The 20,702-nt window shown below is 46.5% G+C and overlaps 1 protein-coding gene across 10 annotated transcripts in view; it reads right to left on the minus strand.

Annotated features, from left to right (window-relative positions):
* Positions 1 to 1,339: 1,339 nt before the first annotated feature.
* The window catches only part of Dag1 (dystroglycan 1), a 59,117-nt gene continuing 39,754 nt past the window's right edge, over positions 1,340 to 20,702 (minus strand). For all 10 annotated transcript variants that reach the window (XM_030244041.1, NM_001276485.1, NM_001276486.1 and 7 more), the window contains 2 exons: positions 14,492 to 14,889; positions 1,340 to 6,140 (listed from right to left, as the gene is read on the minus strand). In XM_030244041.1, the coding sequence (XP_030099901.1) occupies positions 3,738 to 6,140; positions 14,492 to 14,770 (2,682 nt within the window). In that variant the 5' untranslated portion in view covers positions 14,771 to 14,889 and the 3' untranslated portion in view covers positions 1,340 to 3,737. The remainder of the gene's footprint in view (positions 6,141 to 14,491; positions 14,890 to 20,702) is intronic.

The following is a 20,702-nucleotide window of genomic DNA, read 5'->3' on the forward strand; positions in this document are numbered from 1 at the left end:
TGGAGCCCCTTGGAGACAGCACTGTCCTAACCTCAATAACAGACTGGAGAGCCTTGCTGGAGGGATCCCAGGAAGTAGCCCTGCGTCAAATCAAGTAGAAAAACAGGTTCCTCTTAGTACCCTTCTGCCTGCCCCCTGCCCTCCTATCACCTTCTGTTCATAGGCAGACTCACTTCCACCAAGACAAGATCATAGGAACTTGGCCTGAGGGCTGGGGAGCAGGCCATCTACCAGGCTCAACAGCAACTCACCTCCTGCAAAGAAGACAGGAAGCAGCTGGAGCCCCGTGCAGCCTGTAGCTTCTCGATCATCCTCAGTTTCATCTTAAGCTGAGCTTTCTGAGGGTCAGCTTAACTGAGAGCAATTGTGGGGTCATCTACGGGGTTCCTGCTGCAATGCTTAGAAGGCTCCGTGAGGCATGTGCCTTTGAACACTTGTCAGGAGTCTTTCCTGATGTGGTATCTTTGGACAAGGTCTCATGAGTCCCAGGTGAAACTTACTAAGTAGCTTACTCTGTCCTTGAACTCCTGATCCTCTTCGCTCCACTTCCCAAGAACTTGAGTTATTGGTGTGCCCCACCATGTCTGCCCTTGTGCCTAGGCTGGTTTTGCCTTGGCATTTTCAAGGTGCTACACATTTATATCCTAACTGCAAACACTTTTGGACCATCAGGAAAAGTGGGGTGCAAAGACTCATGGTGAGCTGGTAGAAGCAGAGACAAACCAGAAGAGGCACCGTTTTTTTCTGTAACCACTGGCCCTCTGGCAACAACTGCTGCATCTCTACTTCCTGTATGAGCATTGTCCCAGGAGAACACCTGTCCTTTCCTAGATATGGAGTACGCTCATTCTACCTAGGCCCGTCTACATCCTGACAGGCACCACCTTAGGGCTGGCCACCCAGAATCTGGAAGCTCAAGCACAAAGCACCCTGGTTAGAAACCGCTCGCTAAGGTTACCAGCCAATCCCAAGCCCATAGGTATTTTTGGACAAAAGACGATAAAAGCCACAGTAGAGTTTCCATCAGCATAGCTCCACCCCAGCCTTCAGAGAGGCTGCCTCTTCTGAGGCACATCTCCCATCACGCTCCACCCCATCCACTAGACTCCCAGTTATACCCTACCTTGGCAAATGAGGAAACTGAGGACTAAAGTTAGTCTTGACTAAAGGCAGAAGGAGCACTAGAAGCAGCTTGCGTATTGGCAGAGGTCCCGGCGGCACAGAAATGGCAGCTTCTGCAGAGGTTCCCTGAGCTGCCCTTCTCTACCATGATTGATCCTCTCCCACCATTCACGCCCAGGAACCAGAAGATCCCAGGTAAATAGACAGTCAGAGGCAATGACATTGTAATAAAGACACTGCTTTTATTTAGTTTGATATGTTTCTATACAGAATGCAGAAAACACATCTTAAAATCATATAGAAGGAAATAAAAACACGTCAGTGGTTGGTGAACACTTGAATGTGAGATTGGCTCTCTGTCTCAGAGTCTGATGGCCATCGCCGGCTCAGGGAGGGGGCTGCCTGCAAAGGCATTGTTGCTGTTGTTATTCTGTTCACTGCCCCACTGCCTCCAGTTGCTATGACAACAGGCCACTTTGGGCCTGCCTCCTCTCTACATGGCAATGCCCAATGGTGGGGTTGCTAAGAGCAACAAGAGTTATCTGGAGGGCTTCCCAAAGCCCTCACCTGGAATACTGGGATTTGTTTATTTGTTTATTTATTTATTTATTTTTGATGAGGTCACCAGAAATAATTTCATCGGATCAGATCCCTGCTCTTGACTCTGGGACATCAGGGAAACTCCAGCTCGGACCAGAGCTTGGGAGCACAAGGCCCAGTCACCAGCCATCCATGAAGCACTCATCGGCAGACTCCCGCATGGGGAGTGCTCACTACAAAGAACCCTCCTGGGGGCTGAGCAGGAAGGGTAGGCCTTGTGGAGAAAGCAGAAGAACCACCATTTGGAAGCAACCCTTCTGAACTACTGGCCTTTCCTTCCTGAGACAGCACACCCTCTGCTCAACAGTCGATATGGCTTAGAAGGTACTGCTCCGTGTGCAAAGGGAGCCTGGGTCCACCCACCCACCCTCCATCAGGGAAGGGATACATTATTGCAAAAGGCATTCCTCCCTAAAAGGTACCCGAAATAACTCAGACATCAAGAAAAGGCATGCTCAAAATGGTTTCTTCCAAAGGAGGAGAATCAAAGCAGAGTGGGTGCCCCTGAGTCATGGGACAGAGATGCAGACAGATGGACGATGTTCTGCTAAAAAAGGCAAAGGAAGCCTCTATGTAATCCAGAATTTAACCCATTAGGAAAAGAAGGAGGGGAGGGTCCAAATGAGCAAAGCCATCAGTCCCATGGAGTTGACACTAGGAGCTTATACAAACTGCTGCTAAGCATCACCATTTTTTAATCTTTTTTTTTTTAATAAAACAATTTGAGGCTGTATAAAAACTTTAGTAAAAAATTAGCTTTGAGAGCCCACAGACTTTTACTATGAACTATTGCTGGCACTCCTCCCCAGCCACAGGCCCACGGCCCAGGACTGGAGCGCCAGAGAAGAGGGGCAGGGTATATGGGGTAGGGCTGTGGACTGTTGGGACAAAGTGGCCAAGGTCAAGTGAGGAAAGAGCATCACATGACATAAAAATATTGCATCTTCACCAAAATGTCCCCCACTGAGTGTTTCAAAGACCGTGATATTCCTTTTAAGAGGGAAGGGAAAGAACAGAACCAAACCAAACCAAACCACAGAGAAGGGAAAAGAAAGGTTGATGAGGTGGAGTCCTTCGACCTTCCCAGGTGCCCCTACGAGCAGCTGGCCCACCTTGGAGCACCTAGGTTGGAGGCCATAGCCACCAATGCCTTTTGGAGTCCCTTTCCCACAGAAATGAAGACCCCCTTGGTGGTAGGCCACTAGCGTGCATGGGGTAGAGGTCAGGATGTCCATGGCCCAAGAGGCCCCTCCAGCTTCCAGCCCCTGGCAACAGCGGGAGAGCGAACCCAGCACCAGGGCCCTGGCACCCGAGCCAGGACCAGGAGGCCCTCAGTCAGGCTCTGGGATATCAGAGCAACCAAGTTGACATAGTGTGAAAAAATAGGATTCCTTTGATAAAAAATACTGTCCCTTGGTCTTCTCTAAGTTTGAAACACCCTGGGATCTTATTTTTAGCAAAGCAATTTCCCATACCCACCCAAAAATTATACGTACAAGTTTAGGTAAACAGCAGATTAAATGTAAAAACTTAACCTTAATTTCTGAAAGTCCTTTGAATGTAATCTTTAGCTACTGTTTTCCATGTTACATCCTGCAGCTAGACACACGTGAATAGAAAAAACAGTACAGTTAGTGTTAAAGGCAAAATGCAGAGAGCTGGGGCCGCCCAGCACTGCCTGCGAGTTCATTCACGGTTCCTCGCTCCCTCCTTCTACCTCTACTCAAACAGTGCTTCAGAGCCATCAAAAAACGCAGCGAAGACTTTTCTATGAACAAACAAAAAGCTGTTAGGCAAAAAATGAAAATAAAAAAGTCCCCCAAAGTCTCTCCAGCAGCTTTGGGGTTTGGGAGGACCAGAGAGGGCGGGCTTGTCCAGGCCCTGTTGTCAGTGTGTGCTAGGTCAGGTGTTGGGGACCAGTGGGCAATGGCCTGTGGGCCACCGGTCTCTACAGACAACACCAAGTTGTCTCCAGGCCCCTGCCCTACCCCTGCCTCCACCCAGGCGCTTGTGGGTTAAGGGGGAACATACGGAGGGGGTGATCGGTATGGGGTCATGTTCTTGGGACGGGAGCCCTTGCCCTCCATGGGAGCCGTGAAGGGTGGGGGTGGCTGATAGGGAGGTGCGTTAGGATCCTCATCCCGCAGGGGTGTGTACTCTCCCACAGTGTCCTGGTTCAGAGGAGTGGTCTCGGGCATACTCTGGTTGGGGTACTCAGGAGGTGGGAGGGGAGCCTTCTCTTCCTGCAAGATGAGCGGCATGCTGGAAGAGGGCGGGGGCTTAGAGTCATCCAGCTCATCCGCAAAGATGATAGGCACCCCCTTCTTAATAAAGGTGGCCTGGTCCTCAAGGGTCAGCTTGCCCTTCCTCTTCTTGCGATAGCAGATCATAGCAATGATTCCAGCAATGAGCAGGATGGCCGCGACCACCACGGCTGGGATAACGGTGTGCAGGTAAACATCGTCCTCACTGCTCTTCTCGGGGTCCCTGTCTGGAACCTCTGTGGCTGGTGCAGCTGAGCTTCCAGGAGAGGGTGGTGCCACAGGGATAAACTGGAGGTGCCGACAACTGCCAGAGCCCGTCACAGCAATACTCAGAGCCTTAAAGTCAGGCTCCAGAGCATTGGAGAAGGCAGGACGAGGCTTCCCATTTTCATCAGCAATCCTGCGGCTCAGCCCTATGATCTGCTCCTTGGGGCAGGGCTCCAGGGGCAGAGTGTTGTTGGTCCATTCCACCACGATAGAGCCCCGAGTGATGTTCTGAAGGGTGATGGAGCTGCAGTTTCGATCCCCAAAAGCAAAAGCTAGCTTCTTTACCAAAGCAATTTTCTTGTGAATGTCATTCACCACCGGTGCTGGATCCCCTGCAAGCCTGGCCTTGAACCGTGCAGGAGCCTTGTCCCCTTGTGGGCGCTTGTGAACATGGATCTCGAAGGCATCCACAGCGGAGAGGCCCCCTTTGTCTGTGGCATGCATAAAATACTCATGTTTTCCCACATGGCTGCTGTCAGGCAGGCCATACATGAGCTGGCTGTTGCTGTTAAACTGAACCCACGATTTCTCACCTACTAACTGCTGCTCTCGAAGCTTCAGGGTCAGCTTGAGCTTGTCGGTAGTGGTATCCTCATTGTCATAGAAGGTGTCTGATGGAATCTTTACCTCAAAATAGGTTCCCACCCAGGCATCTACCCTGTCAATGTGATTCTTGAGCTCTGGCCGCTGGTTAGGTTCTCCCCCACGGGGCACTCCACTGGTGGTAGTACGGATTCGAGTGGGTGGGGAAGCTGTCTCCAACCTGGTGATGGGTGCTTTGGTGGTGACTCGGGGCACTGGTCGGGGTGTCCGTGGTTTTTTGGTTGGCCTCCGAGTTGTGGTAGTTGACGAATCAGTTGAAGGCGTTGCTGGCTTTGGCGTGGACACTCGTGGCTTCTTTGTGGTAGTTGTTGGAGGAGTAATAACGGCTGTGGGCTCTACATAGCCAGGAATTGTCAGTGTTGGGCGAATCTGGCCAGGAACCGTGGTACCAGCTTCTGACACCCGAGTAGGCTGGATAGGGCCCAGAGTTGGGGTCTGAATAATGGCACCTCGCGTCCGAATGGTGACCGTGGGCTTCCCTGGAACAGGATCCCTGACAGGAGGAGCCATGGTCTCTGTTGGAGGTGCAATGGCTGGAGATGTAGGCGTAGGCACTATCCGCGATGGTGGCTCCTGAATGGCCGTGGTTGGGGGTCCAATGGCAGTAACAGGTGTAGGTGTGGCGTGGATCTGCCTCCGGAGTCGTTTGGGGAGAGTGGGCTTCTTATTGGCAATGTGCCAACCCACCACAGGATAACCAAGTTGGGCAGACATAGCACCCTCCCTAGCAGGGGTTTCTACACCACGGATGTCAGGGACGCTATTCTGGTTCAAGGAGCAGCCTAGTTTCCAGGACAGGAGAGCCCCATTCTCTACCACTTTCTTTGCATTTCCTGGGCCAGCCATGAAGGCCGACATGTCAAATAGTCTATTATTCACTACAGGCACCAACTTCATGTTGTGAAGTTCTACTTCTGAGAAGCTCTGCATTCTGTTCAACAGATCGATCCTTTGCTTTGGGGTCATCTTGGTGAGGTCAGCATCCAGAATCACTGTAAGGACAGTCACTGGCTCATCAGCAGCACAGGCAGATGGCACTACCTCACCAGGGTCTGATGAGGCTGCCCGTACAGACTGTGGCTCATTGTGGTCTTCAGGGTAGACCTCGATAGAGAACACACTGGAAGTCTGGGGGACGTGGCTTCCATTGGCTCCCAGGCGTGCAGCACTCACTGAGATGTAATGCACACCTTTATCAGTGTCAAGAGGAAGGCCTTCCAAAATATGACTGTGTGGGTCCCAGTGTAGCCAAGACGGTAAGGCCTCCTTCCCTGCTGCAGACACCTAGAAGAGACAAAAGTGTGAGTTATAAATGTTACCATCATGGCCTGGCCTAAAATGATCACCATAATAAACCAAGCTCTAACCTGAGGTGTGTGATAAGCTAGAGGAATGATTTACAATTCCTGCTGGGAAATCCAACTCATCACCTCCTAAGGAAAGCAGTAGTGCCCTATCACATGACATCCTGTCACATGCCACACAGCACTGGGACACACTAACACACACTAGGATGTCACGGTCCTTAAGGACATACGGACTTTGACTGGGCATCATGCTCACGGGTAATCCCAGAACTCAAGAGGCAGATCTAAGGAGAGATGAGTTGAAGGCCAGTCTGGGGTACAGGTTGAGACCCTGTCTCTAAAAACAACCAAGCAAAGCTAGAGAGATGGCTCAGCAGTTAAGAGGACTGGGATTGGTTCCTAGCACCCACACTGGGTAGCTGTAGCTGCAGCTTCTGGAGCTCCTAACCTCCTCTGGCCTCCTCTAGCAACTGTACACATGAGCACATAGACTCATGCAGGCAAACACACTGATACATATATAAAAAAGTAAATCTTAAAAAATAAAACCAGCGGGCTGGAAAGATGGCTCAGCGGTTAAAAGCACTGACTGCTCTTCCAAAGATACTGAGTTCAAATCCCAGCAACCACACAGTGAATCACAACCACCCGTTATTAGATCTGATGCCCTCTTCTGGGGTGTCTGAAGACAACTACAGTGTACTTACATATAATTTATACACACACACACACACACACACACACACACACACACAGAGGTAAAAGCAAACAAACAAACAAACACGACCAGTAAAAACATGTAAATTAAAAATCAAAGATTCTTGTGGACTTTTCTACGAGTAATACACCCTCCTTGTCAGCTTACTTTATTCCAGCCTGAAACACTCTTTCCAGTCCCCTCTATTACTCTTGGCAGACACACACTGCTCAAGTCATAGGCCCAGCTTAGTACCTTGCCGCACACAAACGCAAGCGCACATACGTCTGGGGAGAAGGAAGGTCCATACCCCGAATGACTTGTTTTACAATCATCACTTAATGCATAAAGATTAATAAGGTACACATTTCTTATAAAATAATTAGTTGTAATGTCTGTCTAAATGAATCCCACTTCTCAAACCCCAACAACTACGGTCCTCAGAGTAGGGCAACTAAAATTATTCTAGAACAATGTCGACCACAGGTGTCTGTCTCAGGGATGAACTCAGTGTTCGAGTCCTCTCCCTCAGTGACATACACAAGGAATTTCTATTGGCTGACATGTTCAGCTCCTCTCACCTTTGTGAAATACAAACTCCTGCCCCTGATTCAAGAAAGGTCACGCGCTCTCTTACTCTCTTGCCCTCTTGCTCCCCCTCCCCACTTTTACTTCTCTACTCTTCTCCTCTCCCTACCCTTCTACAATAAACGCCTTAAAACCATGGAGAGAGAGAGAGAGAGAGAGAGAGACAGACAGACAGACAGAGAGACAGACAGACAGACAGACAGACAGACAGAGAGAGACAGAGACAGAGACAGGGGGGTGGGGCAAGGGGGGGGGGGAGGTCGGGCATTCTCTGCTCTGACTGAAAGTGTTTTCAGCCCCCTGGTCCAGAGACACAATAGACAACAGGAGGAAATTTTCAACACTAGCTCAGGGATTATTTTTAGTTTAAGGCCACAGCTTAACATAGGTCCTATGGCAAAGGGGTTAATGTCATGCCTCTGGGCATCCCAGTGGCTGCCTAGGTCTCCTTCCCATCAAAAGCCAGAATGTTTGGAGGAGACTCCAGTTCAAACCTCAGGTTTGTACACAAGACATCTTCTATCAGAGACTTTAAATGCCAGATTTAAAATTCTGATCCCCAGCTAAGTATGGTGGTACATGCCTTCAATGGCAGCACTAGAAACAAGGTCAGCCTGGTCTACGAAATGAATTTTAAGGACATCCAGGGATACACAGAGAAACCCTGTCAACAACAACCAACCCAATCCCCTTTAGCCTAAAAGGTTAGATGACTAGTGATTTCAGCTCTAAGGCACTGATTCCGTATTCTGTACTTAGGCCTTCTTACACAGAACTCGGAAGATGGAAAAGTTTGTGGCCAGATTGGCAGGGGGCTGTAGCAGAGAAGTACCCATATGCATTATATGCCAGGAAATACAACCAAAGGCTCTACTCTAAACCAGTACCCTTCAAGGCATGGAGAAAGAGCAATTGAGTAGGAGTTTCCATTACTTATTCTTCATCAAAAAAGATTTCATTCACAGTTTCAACAAGGCAGTAAATATAGCCAAAAGGACAAAACTATGACTGAATTAATTTTAATGAGCTTATGAACCAAAAAACTGTAAGTGCTGCCATTCAGGCCTGCAAGATACATCTACGCAGGAAGTGCAGGGAAATGAGACTCCATAAACAAGCACTTGTACTGCTGACAGTGGCCTGCAAAATCAATTCCCTCATATTACAAACCTTCTGGTGGGTCCTTTGCATCTCTATGATAGCATCTTCCAACAAGTACCTCTGTACTCATCAAGCCCTGGGCCTATTCCTGTATCCACTTACAGATATGCTAGGGTCCCTCTTTCCATGGTCCCTATTAAAACCTATACCACCTGTTCAGGTAAAGTGCCTAAAACCTTTCCTCAGACCTTGTCACTGGCCCTTAACCTTCAGCTCTCTCCCCTGGCTAGGCCAACCTGCAAGGTTACGTAGAAGGTTGGCTGCAGGAGCCACAGGAAACCCTCTGAAGCACTCCCAAATGAAGCAGTCATAACCCTTTGTTTTCTATCCTGTGGCCTTCTGCAAATGGTAAGTGTGGCAGTCACAAAGCAGAGCTACATTCAGAGAGAGAACACAGGTCTAGCTTGAGGCTAGAAGGCCAGACATCATGCCAAGTAAAACAGCCAGAACTGCAAGGGAGAATCACTCATCCCACATCCAGATATATCAATGTCAGAACTATACTTGGTTCCTCTCTCAAAGGCCTGGACCACGGGACCACATTCCAGGCCAGCCAGTACCCTTCTGATCTGAGCTGTGAAGTACTTTATCTGATGTTAACTATCCTCCCCTAAAAATTAATCTTTGGGACTGGAGAGATGGCTCAGTGGTTAAGAGTACAACTGCCTTATAACTCCAGTTTCGGAAAATCTGATGTCTTCTTCTGGCCTCTGCAGGTGACTGCACACATGCCAGTCACATTCAAGCATGAACATATATATTCAGAAGAAAAATCTCCCCAAAAGAGCAGCTAAACACAGTTATAGCCACTCAAAGAGTTCTCACAGTCAATCCTTCTCCCTAAGTCTTGGCATCTATTTTTACTTTATCATTTTATTTCTCAGCTCTTGCCAGTAATAAAATAAAAAAATAAAACAGGGAAGCCTCTATTTTCAATAAGTATTTAAGTTGATGAGTCTGGACAAATACCATTCTGACAGCCCACTCCCAAGGACGCTTTCCTTTGGCAACCCACACTTCCCGGTGTGCCATGCTCACAAGGGGTCCATTCAGAACCAGGGAACACCCACTCGAGGCAGGAAGAAACTGTAGTTCATCTCACGCAGGCTGCAGTGCCACAAAGCTCTCAAGCATCCCCCCCCCCAAAAAAGCCCCTTTCATGAACCCCTCTTCCTGACTACAGAGAGTAGCCATTGTTCTCAGGGAAACAATTAGGCAGCCCATGCCAGCGGCTGAGCAGAGTCCCAGCAAGGGCTGCTCCCAGCCAGCCGACAGCTTGGGCTGAGGAAAAGTCCACATTGTCTGAAAGCAAAGAGGCTGAACAAAGCAGGGGTGAAAAAAAGCCACGTCCACAGGCTGTGCCAAAGTGAGAGCTCTGAGAGGGCTCTGCAGGGACATCTTATCAATATATATATCACTCTTTCAGGTGATATGAAGTGTTTCTTGCCTTTTTTGTTTTATTTTTCCAGACAGGGCCTCACTCTGCAGCTGAAACTGAGCTCAAACTGAAAGAAATCCTCCTGCATGTTAAAATTTTAGGCTTGCTCCCTCCTACCTGACACCAACTCTTCCCCAATTACCCGTTGCTGCTGGCTCTCCAAGGTACAGGCTGGGCACATAGGAGGACCTGCAGCCGGAGACTCTCCATGACAGACTACGACCCAGACCCAACACCAATGTACAGAGGTTTTGAGAATTCAAACCAAGTTTGAGGTGGAAAGGAATCTTTATTCACTCTGCCTGCTTAGAATCATTTGAAGGTCTACTGGGTAACAGGAGACAACATACAAAGTAACATAAAGCAAGAATTTCAAGCATGTATTTATTACTGAGGGTTTGTTTGTTTCTGTTTTATAGACAAAGTCTTACTCTGTAACCTAGGCTGGCCTTCAACCATCTCAGCCTCCTAGAATACTGGGTTTATAGGCAAGCACTATGGCGGGAGACCAGGACAGGCATTTAAGAAGGTAACAGGGTTTGTGGGAAGGCTGCTTTCACTAGATGGAGAACAGGACTCTAATAGCTCAAAGGATGTTCAAACTGAATCTGAGAGATGACAATACTAAGAAAAAGGGCAGAAGGAAAGGAGAATAGAGCCAACAGGCTGACATAGCCCTGAGAGAGGAGTAACCAGAACAGAAAGGGGCGGACGAAGAGAGGGTAAGAGACAAAGAGCAATGGGGAGAGAAAGGAGAGCTGGGGACAGAGTTCAGGGCCTAGATCTAAATGCCGATCAGTAACAGGATACTGGGTAGATTCAAAATGACAAAATGTCTCTTACTTTAGTATGAAAAAGACTGAGTGAGTCAAGAACATAGATAAAGAGCTTCCTGAGAAGGAACAAGGAACGGCTTGGACAGAGGGTGACAGGCACGAAGGTGTCAGCTCTGACTTGGAGACTATCCTAAACAGAAATCCTGGTGATAACATCTAAAGTACTCTTTCTGTTGTTGCTTGTTTGCTTGTTTCAGACAGAGTCTCATGTGTTCAACCTGGTCTCAAACTGACTATGCCAGCCTAGGATGGCCTTGAACTCCTAATCTTCCTGCCTCCACGTCTCCAGGACTAGGATTATAAACATGTGCTGACATATTTGACCTAAAATGCTCCTTATGTCAGGTACGGTGCCACACCACTTTAATGGGAAGACACTGGCAAGCAGATCTCTGTGAACACAGTGAGACACCATTTCAAAGACAGGAAAGAAACATAACACTGGACAGCCACTGACAGGTACAGTCATAGTAAGTATTAAAAATCATGGGATAAGGGCTGGAGAGATGGCTCAGTGTTAAGAGCACTGATTGTTCTTCCAGAGGTCCTGAGTTCAATTCCCAGCAACCACATGGTGGCTCACAACCATCTGAAGTGGGATTTGGTGCCCTCTTCTGGTGTCTCTGAAGACAGTTACAGTGCACCCAAAATACAATAAACAAATAATAAAAAAAAAAAATTAAAAAAAAAATCATGGGATAGAACTCAAGCTGCAGCAAATTAAGAAAACGTTAAAAATACAACCAGGACCAGAAGATGGCTCAGTGTTTGGAGTTGTTAGACTTGACACTAAGACATGAGCTGATCCCAGGACCCACATCAAAGGAGAGAACCAACTCCTCTAATTTCCACACAAGATCCAAGACACACTCCCCTCACCACACCCACACCCAAATAAATGTAATTAAACAGTAAAGGCTGGAGAAATGGTTTATCAGCTAAGAATACTTTCTTCTTCCCAGCACTTGGGAGCCAGAGGTAGATCTCTGTGAATTCAAGGATAGTCTGTCTACATAGTAAGATCCACTCCAGCCAGTGCTACATAGTGAAAGCCTATTTCAAAAACAAAACAAAATAAAACACCCATAGGTCTTACCAATATAACTGCCCAAATGTGAGCTGTAACAAGGATAAAACCCATGGACATCCCAAAAGTGGATGGAGAAAGGCCAGGAGGTCTCAACCCTACACAGACAACTGTGGGTACCTGAGAACGCTGAGAGCAGGAGAGGTGCCCTTCCCCAGGGCGAGCATGATGATTGGTTACCCAGTACCAAATGGTCAGCCCTGAAAACACTCATACAAGTAACATTATACAGACCGAGCAGGTGGTATTTACAAATATATATATATATGAATATATATATGAGTATATATATACACACACACATATATATGAATGAGTGAAAAAAGAAGCCACGAATTTCCAAAAGTCTAAAGAGGGGTATATGAGAGGGTTTGGAGGGAAGACAAAAGAAGGGAGAAACATTGTAATTATTTTACAATTCAAAAAAGGAAAAAAAGGGAGAAAAGAAAAGGAAAAAAGGCTACAATTCTTACAAGGCCCAAAGTTCAGTGCCCAGCACCCATGCTGAGTGGTTCAGGGCCACTTGTGTCTCCAGCTGTTACAGATCCAGTGCCCTCTTTTGCATCCTGCAGAATCATACACAGCTGGCACTCACTCACACACACACACAAACACCTACAAATCTTGGGTCAGTCTAAAATATCTGTATATGTAGTACATCCACCTCTTAATAAGCATAGAAAATGGTGGAAGCCACAAAAACTTTTCCTTTGTCTCTCACATACTTTGCAAGTGTATGTAACTTTTTTAAAATTTTGGTTTTAGATGTATTTACTTTATTTCATGTGTATGATTGTTTTGCTGGCATATATGTCTGTGTCCCACATGCATCCTTTGTGCCCTCAAAGGGCAGAGGAAGTATTTGAAACCTGAAGTTATGAGTGGTTGTGAGCCACCAGGTATGTGCTAAGAATTTAACCCAGGTCCTCTGAACAAGTGTTTAACTCCTGAGCCTTCTCTCTCTCCAGCCCTTCGGTTGCTGCTTTACCACTGACTTTTCATTCAGGTCGGCGGCACACACCTGTAATCCCACCACACAGCAGAAGAGGTAGGAAGATCATAGTTCAGAAGCCAGCGAAGACTCTGTCTCAAGATAAGTAAGTAAATCCTCTTTAAGCTTATTTTCACAGGCGAGAAAAGCAAAGCGAAGCTCCCAGAATCAGGTCATGCATTACCTTTCCAAACCCTCAGTCCACACAGCCCTGGTTCTGAGGAGCAGGGTGGCTACAGAATGGAATCTTAGTCCAGTGTGCTGGGCAAGCCCTCTGCTGCTGAACTACACCCCAGTACTTCATCTGCTCTCCCAAAGGCTCATCAGCTACTAAACTGTTTGTTCTCCACAGATAAATATGTTCAGATAAATCCTGTTTTCCCAGTAAAAGCTCTTTATGCTCCTGGTAAGCCCATTCATTATATGTCTCTGCCAGATACTACAAATATCTAAGTCACTGTATCAATTCAAGATACTTCTGGTCAAAATTAACCCATGTAAAACATTCCAATAACCACCGGAACAAAGGCAACCAATGCAGAGTCAGGACACTCAAAGGGTCATATAAAATCAGGCAAGCAACATATCCTTCGAGCTACCAGTCTTTAACTAATAGATTAGCATCTGCCTGCTGGAGTAGAAGAGTTCTATGGGCTGGTGCTGGCGGTGCACGTCTTTAATCCCAGCCATCAGGAGGCAGAAGCAAGGGAATCTCTCGAGTTCAAGGCCAGCCTGGTCTACAAAGCAACTTCCAGGACAGCCAGAGCTACATGGTGAGACCCTGTCTCAAAAACAAACAACAACAGAGACAGAGAGATCGAAACTGATATTGATCTATAGAATTCACCTGCTCTATGAGCTAGGGTCTTCCGAAGTAAGGCCACCCTGCAAACAGACTATGATTTACAGAGAATGGAGTCCAGAGGGAAAAGCTCACCCACACTAAAAGGAAAGGAGCAACAGATTCACCTCTTCCAGGTAAGACTGGCATGGAATCTGCGGCTGTTCAACCTAGAAGGCTGGGTTTGTATGTCAGAAAGGCCACACCAGACTTTGTGAAAGTTTCAACTGAGAGCCGAAAGTGGAAGTGCTGCTGGGCTGTGGCTGGAGACGGCTCAGTGGTGAAGAGCACTGGGTGCTCTTCTAGAGGGCTTGGTTCTCAGCACCCAAATGAGAGCTCACAACCATGTGTAACCCCAGTTCCAAGGAATGCACATCCTCTTCTGACTTCAGTGGCACACACAATTTAAAAAAGAAAGAAAAAGCTGTTGCTGGGAGCTTTCCCAGCCTGGGCCTTAAAGGAGGAATGGCTCAGGTGGGAGTCACGGCTCAGTGAGTCTGACAGCTTCTGATCTCTGCAGGTGGCAGGCACACATGTGGTATTCATACATACATGTGAGTGCTCGAGCCAGCCCAGTCTCAATAGATAAATCAGTAAGATACAACAAAAGAGGAAAAGGCATCGAGTATCAGAACTAAGTGGAAGAGGGGGCCTCTTCCTTCCTCAGCTGTGCTTGCATGCAGTCTCACCTTGATGATCTCCCCACTGGAGGCAATTAAATCCGTTGGAATGCTCACTCGAAATGAGCGCCCGACAACAGCCGTACCGTCTGGAATGCCAACCACGGTGGGAACAGCCTCCTGGAAGTCGGAGAGAACTGAGTGCATGGACGCCTCAAGCTGGTTCTTCCAGTCCCTCACAGCCTCTGAGGGTTCACTGGGCCAGTGGGCCTGAGCCACAGCCACAGACAGGAGGAGGAGAAAGGTCTGTCCCCAGAGGGGGTGCAGTAGCCAGTTGTCCACAGACATCCTCACCCAGGCTAGTGTTTGTTCAAGCCACCAGTTGCTAAGGAAGAAAGCAAATGATGTGGTCCCAGGGTTGGATCCTCACCCTCTGCACAGCTGTTCCATCCTAGAGCACCCAGAGCCTACAAGAGAAGAACAGATTCAAACATTCAAACCATGTTGGCGGCTTTGAGACTGTACACTTCCCCAGTGTTCTGCCAAGACATTCTGCCCTAACTAGAGCCTCTTACTCCTGTGTCCTTCAGCAGCTACTTAGCGATGGAAACTGATGGAAACTGATTGGTCTAGTAAGTGTAAAATAACACTGAAGTTTGAAATTTTATATAAAAACAAAACGTAAAATACCTCATTAGTAATTTAAAGGGAAGGCTGAAGAGATGGCTTAGTGGTTAAGAGCACTTGCTGCTCTTCCAGAGGACCCAGGTTCAATTCTCAGCACCCACATGGTGGCTCACAACTGTCTGTAACTCCAGTTCCAGGGAATCTGACCCCCTCACACAGACATGCATATAAGCAAAACCAGTGCATATAAAATAAGTGAATATATCATCGAAAAGTAACTTAAAGGGATAATACATATTGAAACTATAGCGTATTAAATCACTCACATTACTAAATGAACAAAAAAATTCTGTAAAATACAAATAGGTGGAATTAAGTCCAACTGTTTGTTTTGTTGTGAGAGGGAACTCTAAATGAATGACATTAGCTGACATTCTGCCTCTAAGCAGCCCGCCCCTAGAGGAATGCTAGAGACCTTTCTGAGCCACATTCCCAGCCCAGTAAAGCTACAAACACACGCCTAAAACACCACACTCAACTTCTCCTTTTCTTTCTTTCTTTTTTCCTTTTATCTTTATTAATTTTATTTTATTTTAGGTTTTTGAGACAGGGTCTCCCTATGTAGCCCTGGTTGCCCTAGAACCCATTCTGTAAACCAGGCCAGCCTAGCACTCACCTGTTTCTGCCTCCAGAGTGCTGAGATCTAAGGAGTACGCCAGCACACCCAGCTGAGTTATTTTCTATGTATGAATGGTTTGCCTGCATGTATGTGCACCACGTGTATGCCTGTGTCCTCAAAGGTCAGAAAACGTTTCAGATCCCCTGGAGCCGTACTTATGGATAATTTTAAGCTGCCATATGAGTGACAGGAATTGAACCCAGGTCATTTGCAAGAGCTACAAATAAATGCTTTAAATCACTAAGCCATCTCTCTAGACTCTCCAAATTTTCTTAGATCAATCATAAAAATATGGAAGAATGATAACGTTGACAAATCTGCATACTCAGGTATGTATGACATTAGCGTGTTTTCTACTGAATCATGTGATATGAAATAAATCTTAAGCAGGGTGTGGTGGCACACACTTGGGCCTGTAAATCCTAGCACTCAGGAGGCAGAAGGAAAAGGAAGGAGAACGACCAGCAGATTAGCCAGGGCTCTACAGCAAGACTCTGTCTCAAAGAACAAAGCAAGGGCCAGCGAGATGCCGCTGAGTAAAGATTCACACCACCAAGCCTAATAACCTGAGTTCAATCGCTAGAACCCATATGGCAGGAGAGAGAAGAAAGAACTGGTTCCCACAGTTGTCCTACTGTACACACGCACACGCGCACGCACACGCACACACACAAGGGGGGGTAGTATGGGCATTAATTACTTAATTGCAAAACATGGTGACACAGGCCTGGAATCCTAGCCCTGGGAAGTGAAGCCAGGAGGACCAGAAATACAAGTATCCTGGACTCTATAGGGAGTTGGAGACCAGTTTTATAACTTTTGGATTTGAATTCTGTTCCCATGAGTGTTGGGGAAATTTTGAAATGGTAACTAAAACCCAAACTCCCATCGGTATCTGGAGACTCTGCCCTATTTATTCCACTACTTGTCTGTTCCCCACTCTCCCTCCCTAGCCTGCCCAGCTGCTGGGCTGAGTGTGGTTCAGCAGTGAAGTTCCTGTCGAGCATGTGGAAAGCCTGTGCTCAACTCCTGGAAGCACGGAAGGGGTACATTTCAGTACTAGGCGTTCACCTAATGGATGCACAGGAGGGTGTGGGCCTTTTCATTTTTACTACTTTTTTTTTCTAATATAGTTCATTTACTTTTCCATCTAATCTACTAGGTCCAGTAGATCTTTTACTTCCCCAGCCTGACTCTCAATTTTAAATCTTAGCTTATTTGGAAACAGCACTAGTTATAAGACAAACCCTACCCCACTAAAAGCATGAGCTTAGTCCTACTATCTGTGGTCACATGTCACATGGGGTGTCTGTTTCACAGGCATGACTAACAGCTCTGCATTTAGCAGTCAGGCAATGTCCAGGGCACAACTCCAACTACTATGTGCTGGTTTTCCATGCTCTGGGGAGAAAAGACAGTTTCTGCTACTTGGCTAAAAGCAGCCCGAATATCTTTCTGATGCTGGCTTTCTATAAGCAAGAATCATGCCTGCTTATGCTAGAAGCCTTGTAAATTATATCTACATGCCTATATTAAGCTGTCCCTCTGGGACAAATTTTAATTTTTATGATTTCTTTACTGGGGAGAGGGTGCATGTCACAGCAGGCATACTGAAGTCAAAGGATAACTTTTGGGGTCTCCTTTTATCACATGGATCTTAGGATTCATAATTCATCAGGATTGGCACCAAGTGCCTTTACCCATTAAGCCATCTGACTAGCTCTGGAAAATTTTTGTACAAGTCTCAAATGCTCACTCTTGGTCACCAGAGTGACCTTCTGGCAGGGATCAAAACCCAAAGAACAGTACAAATTCAATCACTGCTGTATAAAGCTGGGTGGCTACAATCTGTTAGGAGAAAGGGCACAGTGCTCCTGACGAGGCACACACAGTTAACACTTCATATACATGTACACCTTCTGTGACACCAGGACTCATGGCGGATCCTCTGAATGGATCGCACCTGCCCTCACTCACTGCTGTCAGAGCTCTCCTGAGAGATGAGCAGTGTGGTGCCGACAGGGATGCAGGGCAGTGCACACAAATCTGCGCTCCCAGGGATGCCCTATGCCAGCAAAATACAATTGCATCAAAACAGGCCCTCTTGGAGCTTAACAAACACCTTGGCTCTCTGAACAACATGTCTAGTGGCCCTGGTACACAGGGTAAAAGATAAGTTTGTCTGACAGCAGCCTTAGACACTCTCTATCCCCATAGACCAGAGAAACTTGGAAGGTATTAGAAGAGCTGAAGAAGCCAAATAAATATGGGTGACACAGGCCTAAAATCTTAGCAGCAGAGAAGCTAAGACATGAGGATTTCAAACTTCATCTCTCAGGAGAGCTCTGACAGCAGTGAGTGAGGGCAAGTGCGGTCCATTCAGAGGATCGGCCATGAGTCCTGGTGTCACAGAAGGTGTACATGTATATGAAGTGTTAACTGTGTGTGCCTCGTCAGGAGCACTGTGCCCTTTCTCCTAACAGATTGTAGCCACCCAGCTTGGGCAACCTAGCAAATTCAAGGCCAGGAGGGTTACAACAGGGAGACTTTGCACCCCAAAATGTTTAACTAATTAAATGTGTTAGAGGTTTGGATGGGTGGTACACACCTAAATTCCACTACTCACATGGCCAGATTGGACTACAAAAAAGTGTTGGTGCCTACAGAACCTGGAAAAGACTGAGCCTTCTTTCTCTGACAGCAGTGTAGGAGCAGCCTCTCAGGCTGCTCAGGACTTCCCTGAGAGCTGGGAGACTCCCCCACCTCACTGCTGAGCCAAGCATACAGTAAGCATCTAACAGCCACATCTTCGCCTGAAGGTAGAAGAGTATTTGAAGACAAGACTTCCACCAAGCTCTTGGGAAGTCTGCAGTAATCTATCAGATAGATGCCTTTAATCTAAAAATGGAAGTCTCAAATGGGCAGAAGCAAAGTGACATTTCATAAGTACCTAAAAGGTAACCCAAAATATCAAAAGTTGCCTTGGAAGTAGAAATTATACATCAGCCATTTGATACATGGGGACTCAAAATCACTATGCTGTGTCTGGCAAGGACTCCAGTCAGCTGAGGCAGAATGAATGCAGCAGGAAAGGGGCCTTCTAACCTTTCCTATCACCTATACAGAGCCCTACTTAGACATAACTGAAGCATGTCACCTGCTGGGAGGGACAAGTAGGTGCCAGTGTGGCACCAAGCCCTTATGACCCTATTATGTTCAGAAAGCTTGAGTTCCTGAGAAGGAGAGAGTCTTATTCCCACAGACCTGGGCCCTGGGACAAAGGCAGCTCTGGACCACTCTGGTGCCTCCCCACATGTAATGTGTGCCTGTGCTCCTGGGGGACTCAGTTAGTGCTTCACTCAGTGAGTTCAAAAATTAAATGCACATATGATATATTCAGTCCACAATAACCAAAACTCCAGGAATAAAACTTTTACCTATCTTAACCTAAAAACTCTTTAAAGAGCAGCTATAAGTTTTCACTCTCTAAGAATAAAGGAAAAGTTGTGAGATTCAACTCCTTGTTAACCACACTCTACTTACTTCACACACTGCTAGAATGGAGGGGAACACTCACCAGCTCTGCTACCTTAAAGCCTTACTGACACTGTCAGACATCTACTGTTCACTCTTGTAATTAAAACATTTAAGGAAAATGAGATTTTCCTCTTAAAACACAATTAAAATAATGAAGTCCTATGTCTCTGTTTTAAATGGTCTTGGGAAAATTAAAAAGAAATTTTAATTAAAACAATCACTTTAGGGTACACCTAACAAAAAGGCTTTTTTAGTCCACATACACAAAAGTTATAATTCAATACTGTGAGTTCAATATTAACACAAAACCTCTGTAAAGTTAACCAGTTTAAAGCAGTTCAATCTAAAGGGCAAACAGGGTATCTAAACACAACGAAACCCAATGCTGTGAAATTTATTTGGACTCCAAATATGAAAAAGACAAGCGGACTTTCTGCTTCCAGTCTTTAAAAGGTCTTTTGTACTCTGTAACACAGATAAAGAAAGCTGCTGGTGAGAATTTCAAGTCTCACCTAAGAACTGTTCTTCACTCTGGAAGCACCAGGGTTTCTCTGCCATGGAGACCTGGCATGATATTGGTAAGAGATGATTTCAAGCCATGGGGAGGAACAACCAGGCCCAGTCAGTCAAAAGCAGCCAGGGCCACATAAACAGACTTAAGGGTAAAAATCTGTGGGAGAGAAAGTTGCCACCTCTGAGAAGTAAGCGCACCTATCCTGTCTATCAACAAGGAAAGCTACTTTAAAAGCTTCTCTCATTTAGAAAACTTCTTGTAAATCCTCACTTATCACAGGTACCAAGGAAAGCTACAGTGGGCAGTGATTTCTGCTGATGGTGGCTTGATTTTTTTTCCAATCATCACAGAAATGAAGCAAAGACCTCAACCTTTACACACACACACACACACACACACACACACACACACACACACACACACACACAGGTGAAAACATGTGCTAGAGAAGGGGGAAGAATACAGTTGAAAGTCCAGAACTAAACAGCTTTTCTCTACTAGACCCTGGTCTGTAATCCAAGCTGACTTTGAATACCCTGTGTGGGAGGCTCACTGAGCAATTCCACACTCCATTACACTCCACATGCAGTGGTTAAATATTATTCACTATTAAGTCACACTTAAAAACTGTTCACATGATGAATTTTATGGCATGGATTTTATGGCATGAATTTCTCTCCTATTTTGTTATTTCGGAGACAGGATATTGTGCCCAAATTGACCTCAAACCCTCTAGTGGGTACTGGCCTTGAACTCCTGGTTCTCCTGCCTCCATGGCATGTACAATTATGCCCAACTTATGCAGTTTTTTTTTAAACAAGATTCATTTTAACTCCTCCCTGCAATCCCAATATTTAGGAGGCTAAGGCCAGGAAATTGAAAAGAATTGAAGTCTCAACTTTATAGTGAGATCCCATCTCCAA

This window comes from Mus musculus, chromosome 9, assembly GCF_000001635.26.
Source record: "Mus musculus strain C57BL/6J chromosome 9, GRCm38.p6 C57BL/6J".
Classification (NCBI taxonomy): domain Eukaryota; kingdom Metazoa; phylum Chordata; class Mammalia; order Rodentia; family Muridae; genus Mus; species Mus musculus.